Here is a 6,553-nt window from a genome sequence, read left to right as displayed (position 1 = left end):
ACAAATATGAGTACCTTTTTGTCCTTCATATATTTCTTAGGGGCAGCCTTTCATAGTTTGTAAGCATGGGCTTAATTGTTTTTGGGCTTAAAATATCTGTTATGTTTTTAGTATTTTAACATTAATTTTTGTACAAAAAGTTTGATTAATGAAAATATTTTTTCACCCCCAAGAAAATTATGTTTTGTGTTTACAAAAAGAAAAATCTTGTGATAATTAGCCGCTATTAACAGAGCTAACAGTGTTAGATTTTGAAGGAGGTAACTAAGTGTGATGTCCCTAAATTAATTAAGGGAGGTAACTATTACTATATCGTAAACTAAAGGGTACAAAATATAGTAGTAAAAAAAAAATAGATAATAGTTAAATTCGTCTTAAAAGATTATTCATTTTTTAAATTGATCTTTAAACAATTTTTTTAGTCATATTAGTCTTTATAAAATAAAATATAAAATAAATTAGTCCTTCTATTAGTTAAATAATGATCTGTTATATTAAGTATTACGTGACATGATGATGTAGTAGGTTAATACTACAACGTCAGTAACACTTGTCATTTGATATATCATAAATTTTTTAGAATCAAATTAGTCCCTAATAAAAGTATACACGTAAGTCATTTTCATTCCTAAAATTTAAAAATTGATCAAATTAGTCTTTATAATTTTTTTTTATTTTTTTATAATTTTAAATTTTTTATATTTTTTAATCCTATTCATTTTAATCTTTTTTTACACCTTAATAAACAATTTTTTTTCAAATAAAATGATCAAATAATCAAATTATTACAAAGTTATTTTCTCATTTATATTTTTATATTGAGTGATTTCATAAAGTCGGTTTTTTAATTATTGAGTTCTATTATATAAATTAAACAATAATAAAAATTATAATTTTAAAATATAAAAGATTTAAATTTTAAAACAACCAATATATTATTTAGTGAGATTCAAAATATTAAATTTTTGAATATATAACCAATAATAATTTGATAAACTCATTTAAATAAAAAAAGCTCACTATAAAAAGAATTACAACTTGAAAATATAAAATTTTAAAATATAAATGACAAAATAATTTTATAATAATCTAAGTATATTTATTCTTTTATGTAAAGAGAATTTTGTTTATTAAGATCTAAAAAATAATATTAAAATTAATAGCATAAAAAAATATTTAAAATTTAATGTTAGGATAAAGTATATTTTTGTCCCTAAAGTTTGTCAAAAATTTTAAAAATATCTCTAAATTTATTTTTCAATTTTATCCTAAAGTTTTCAATTTGCATTAAATATACCATTGACAACTAAATTTTCAAAAAATTTAGAACTAATCTAACAATAATGCATGATAAATATGTTTGATTTGCTTATATTAAAAGTTGTTCCTGTGAAATTATTTTTGAATTGGTCATATTTTTTTTGAAAAATTAGTCATTAAAAATAAATTTAATGCAATTCGAAAACTTCTAGAACAAAATTAAAATAAAATAAAATATAAGAGTATTTTTGAAATCTTTAGCAAACTTCAAGGATAAAAAGATATTTTACCTTTAATATTATGAAGAAAAAATATGAAACATTTATATAAGGAGTAATTTGATCAAGTTTTAAAATTTTAGGAATAAAAATGGTTTACGTATGTATTTTCAGGGACTATTTTAATAATAAGTAAATTTATTACATGTCAAATGACAGGTAACATGCCAGTGTCGCTAATTTGACATATGAACTAATTATCTAGTGACATGTGATATTAATTTATCATGTCATTTTGTCACGTGGTACTTAATGTGACACGTCATTATCTAACTAGTAGAAGGATTAATTTGACTTCGTTTTACTTTTCAAGGATTAACGTGACTAAAAAAATTATTTGAGTACCAATTTGAAAAATAAGTGATCTTGGAGGGATGAATTTGACTATTAACCTCAAAAAAATTCGAAAATAGTAAATGAAATTTGCCCATTTCAATAATTTTGTAAGACCTCAAATCATATTCTAAATTAAGAAGCAATGAAATTAAAAATGACAAGAACAAAAAATAGTCTTAAGAAACTAATTTATATTGGTCAAATAATTAATTTATTCAATTGTTTAAATAAGTGTCAAAAATTCAAATTCCACCTTATATGTGCATTAACAATTGGCCGACAACAATCTCTTACATTGAACTCAAATTTACAACAAATTAGTCTATATAGAAAAAAGTATAACCTTAAAAAACATAAGAAGGCACAAATATAACCAATTTTAATTTAGAACTGCCTAAATTTTTATTTTATTTTATTTTATTTTCTTTATTCACCTAAAAAGCACCTAATCATCATTCCTTTTAATAACTGTTCCCTTAAGTTAGATCAGGCTAGTTAATAATTAGCTAAACTTCTTCTCAAAAGCAAATAATTCTTTGATTTTTTCCCCCTTAGTGATCAAACAAAGAAACAATCTTCTGTATTTTTTCCCCTCAATTCTATAATATGATTACATGCCTAACTAAAAATTGATGAAGATGGCCAAGAAACATTAAATACACTAATAGCCTCACATCACATGAATGCAAATTGGTATTACAAACCAAAAAAGAAAGCAGCAAATATTTCAAAGTCTATAACCATGCAAGTGTTTGGCCCATCTTCTTGCCATATAAGGATCATGAAAATCCCAGCTTTCGACATTGCTACTCCGACCACCACTGCCGCCACCACCTTCTCTAACATCATCTTCACCCTTGTGCTCTCCAACACCTACAACTGTTTCCCCAGTTCTTCTAACACACTCATCAATCTCACCTTCAATGTAGCTATATTCCACATACACATGTGTGCAATCACCAAGGTCTAATAGTATTCTCCTCTCTTCTCCACCTCTTATCTCTCCAATTCTTATGACTCTTCCACTTCCGACTTCCTCCCCGGCCCCGCATATCCGAAGTTGGATCTCCCGGACAATGCCGCCCAACATCTTAGCCAGGAACTCCTCGAATTCTTGTATGACAAAGCCACTTGAAGTGCCAAAGCCAAATCCAACATGGAATCTATGAATGGGAGTGGATGGAAGTTCCATGCTTATTGCATGGTATGGTCTTGTGGGATTATCAGACAAGTGAAGGATGCAAGACTCAGGGTTCTTGTGCATCCGGTCCTCGAGTATCTTGATTCCTTTCTTCAACCCTTCGACCGGATCGGCTTGGCCCATGTAGAATAACCGGTCAATAACTTGGAGGGCTGTGCGCTTTCCATAGGATGTCATGCGCCTTAGGGGGAAGACACGAGCTGCAGCTGAGGAGTATGTAACAATGGCTAAGCGGTCAATGTGTCTGAGGCTAAAAACCACAAGAGCCATTGCTTGTTTGAGAAGCCTTAAGTGTGGTCCATTGGGGCTAGCAACTAAGACCAAGTCGGTTGCGCGTTCATGAGTCAGTTTAACCGAAAGGCAAGCTCTGTTGGAGGAGGGACACATCATAGGTGGAGATTGTAGCAATGATGAGGAGCCACATGTTAAAGGATGCAGTGATAGGTGGCAAGGGCATGAAGCATGCTTAGTGACTTGCAAAGCAGGATGGAAACTAGCTGGAGCATTCGGCGGTATAGGTACAAGATTGAAACACAGCTTGGGGCTATCTGGTGTGTCATCAAGCTCAACAGGATCATCGTCATCATACCGCGCCGTGCGAAGTAGAGAACGACGATGAACACGGAAGTTAGCAATAGAATCATCAAGGATTCTTAGGATAGGATCACTCTGAGTACTTGATGCCAGAGAGCCAGAGAGGTTGTTGTTTAGGTTGCGAGGGAGCTGAGTCCAATGAGCACGGCAAATGGGGCAAGTGACACTACCGTGGCGAACATTGGAAGAGATGCAGGCGAAATGGAACGCGTGAGAGCACTGAGCAGTGAATATAGCTTGGCCGGGACTGCTACCCTTGCTGTGGTAACTCAGAGGATCTAAACATATTGCACATAGATTCTGCAAAAAATATATGTCACTTCAACTCAAAATCAATTCCACAAAAGCAAAATCAAGCACAAGCTTGTGGTATTTATTCCAACACTGACACAAAATTGCATGATTTAACCAAACTCATCTCACTTTATACCATTTGATTGAAGTAGGGACAGAAACAACGAAACTTTTTCGGACCCGAAAAAAGAAAAAAGATTCTACAGACACTCAAGATAAAATAGATTGTATATGCATAAGAAAAGTTTCACATTTCTTCCTTAGGAAGCTATTGAACACACACACATTACTTTACTGTATACAATTTTCCAGAGGGGCATTTGGCAATAATAGAAGGAAAAGCATGATCATGCATGTTATGTGGCAGGTGAAACTTCCCAAAGTGGGGTCTGCATTCATAATGAAATTGATTCTTGGCTTCACCCATGCGCCAACCATGTGCTTAGGGGCACTCACATGCCACAATCCTCCATTCAATACCTTTGCTCTTCTAGTTTCAATTTCAGTACCAAAATTAATGCTTTAACACTATGCTCCCAGTTACCAATTCACATTTTATGATCTTGCTAACAAAAACGCCTTAAGAAGAAAATTCTTATTAAAAATGCATTAAATATGCTAAAAAAATGGAAATATTTATTGTAAAATAGGTCAAGGGATCATAGCAGAAGGTGAAACTCTGAGGGGCATTAGATACCAAATTGCCAAATGTGAAAACGGTTCAGAAACACTTTTAATAGCAAGTGGTGTGGCTTTTATTTAAGTGGAAGACTTTCTTTAATCATAAACTTCAGAAGGACAAAGAGCAAAAAACACAAATATGAATTATGATGTTAATAATTACTGATTACTAATAATTTAGGTGGTTTAAGAAGGTACAAGTGAAGTAGATTAATTAATTTACCTTACTATGAAGGTCATTGTTGTTGATGTTAACAGTGATGGTGGAATCTCTTTCTTGTGTAATCTCCCCTGAGCAATTCTTTGTTGATGTTGACACAAATGAGGAATTTGAGATCTGCAAAGCATTCCACATTAGCAGAAAATTAGTACTTTCAAGCTTCAACTCCTCATACTTCAAATTTCACCAGAATTTTTTTTACAAAAAGAGGAAGAAAAAATAATAATGATAATGCCATTTATATCCACAATAAATTTATAGCTGCTTCAAGTCATCACTAAAAAAAGAGAAAGAAAAAAAGAAAAAAAAACATAGTATGGATTAAGGAGCATTGTGAGTTCCAAAGAGAAGCAAGTGTTGGGACATGGAAGAAGACCTAATTAGGCAAAAATGGGAACAAAGTTTGAATCTTTTGGGAAAATGGTAAGCACCCAGAGAAGAAAGGAATGAAATTTTTCATGGGAAATTTAAATGTGTGATACTTACAGAAGCAGATAAGGCGTCAATGGGAACTGGATCCACCATAGATTTCCTCCTTGAGAATGAACCACATGCATATGCTGCTGCCATTGCAACCTTCCTTGCTGCTTCTCTAAGCTTTGATGATGCTCCTCTTCTTCCTTCTCCCATTGTTAATGACTCTCTTTCTCTCTGTGAAGTTTGGAGCCACACAAGAAAAGAAGGGACAGAAGAGAGAGAGGAGGAGACAAAGGGGTCTGAAAAATTCAGCTTGTGTTGAGTGTTTTAAAGTGAGTGTTATTATTGTGTGTATGTTCTTTCTTGTTTACTTGTTTGTTTATAATCTTTTTTGTTCATCACTCTCTTCAGAGAAACACACTTCACACACTTATATATAACATTCATAACTACTATTTCATCAATCTCATAATATTTGGGTTTTTTATTTTTATAAATTAAATAAATATAATAATTATCAAAATAAATCATTTAAAAAATATTTACCGAAATAAATACATCTCTCTTATCTTGTTTACAATGTAAACGAGATAAGATAGGTAGACGCGACACGTGTATATTTCATTTACAGTGTAAACAAGATACATGTATTTTTTAATTTTTTTTAAATAATAAAAAATATTAATAATATCAATAATCCAAACTTTTAATATGGAATTAATAAATGAAAAGATTGGTAGAAATATTTAAAATAGATATCACTGAATCAAATTGGTCATATTGATTAAATTATAATATATGGCAAAATAATTATATCATGTGTTATCATCTAATCAATATTCTGTGTTATTTGTAATCTAATTTGATAAATATATTAGGAATGATTTTATGATTTATATTCGTAATTTAACAATTATATATAATCAATTTAATTATTTTTTCAAGATTTTTCTTTAATTTATTGTATAATATAGTTTTAAAAAATTAAAAATATTGTTTAAATAATTAATTTGATCATTATGTTAAACATAAGATAAATTTATATTTTAAATTTCTTATGTAAAGTATATAATATATTTGCCACCTTATATATGCATACACTCATAATATAAAACAAACTAATTAATGATTTAAAAAATTGTAAATAAAATTGAGGGACTTATTGCTCTATTTTGATTGTGAATAATTGTAAAGTGGTGAAATTTATTTACCATAAGACAACATTTACTACCAAAAGTACTAAAAATTATTGAGAGAAGTACTTTTCACAAT

General features: G+C 30.3%; 1 protein-coding gene across 1 annotated transcript; it reads right to left on the bottom strand.

Moving 5' to 3' along the window:
- Positions 1-2,425: 2,425 nt before the first annotated feature.
- On the bottom strand, positions 2,426-5,672 carry LOC107483058 (probable E3 ubiquitin-protein ligase WAVH2). The gene is made up of 3 exons (XM_016103660.3): positions 5,351-5,672; positions 4,868-4,981; positions 2,426-3,969 (listed from the first exon to the last, which is right to left on the bottom strand). The coding sequence occupies exons 1-3, from the start codon at positions 5,492-5,494 to the stop codon at positions 2,602-2,604; spliced, it is 1,626 nt and encodes a 541-aa protein (XP_015959146.1). The 5' UTR covers positions 5,495-5,672; the 3' UTR covers positions 2,426-2,601.
- Between the last annotated feature and the right edge of the window lie 881 nt (positions 5,673-6,553).

The sequence above is a fragment of the Arachis duranensis genome, chromosome 4 (genome assembly GCF_000817695.3).
Source record: "Arachis duranensis cultivar V14167 chromosome 4, aradu.V14167.gnm2.J7QH, whole genome shotgun sequence".
Taxonomy (NCBI): Eukaryota; Viridiplantae; Streptophyta; class Magnoliopsida; order Fabales; family Fabaceae; genus Arachis; species Arachis duranensis.
This window is presented reverse-complemented; position numbering and strand designations above follow the sequence as displayed.

What these genes read in the sequence shown, in the direction of transcription:
- LOC107483058 (XM_016103660.3), bottom strand. Translation starts at nt 5,494, where the DNA reads ATGGGAGAAGGAAGAAGAGGAGCATCATCAAAGCTTAGAGAAGCAGCA. An exon ending in TTGACGCCTTATCTGCTTCT is followed by an intron (nt 4,982 to 5,350) that starts GTAAGTATCACA and finishes AATGCTTTGCAG; the next exon opens with ATCTCAAATTCCTCATTTGT. An exon ending in ACAATGACCTTCATAGTAAG is followed by an intron (nt 3,970 to 4,867) that starts GTAAATTAATTA and finishes TATTTTTTGCAG; the next exon opens with AATCTATGTGCAATATGTTT.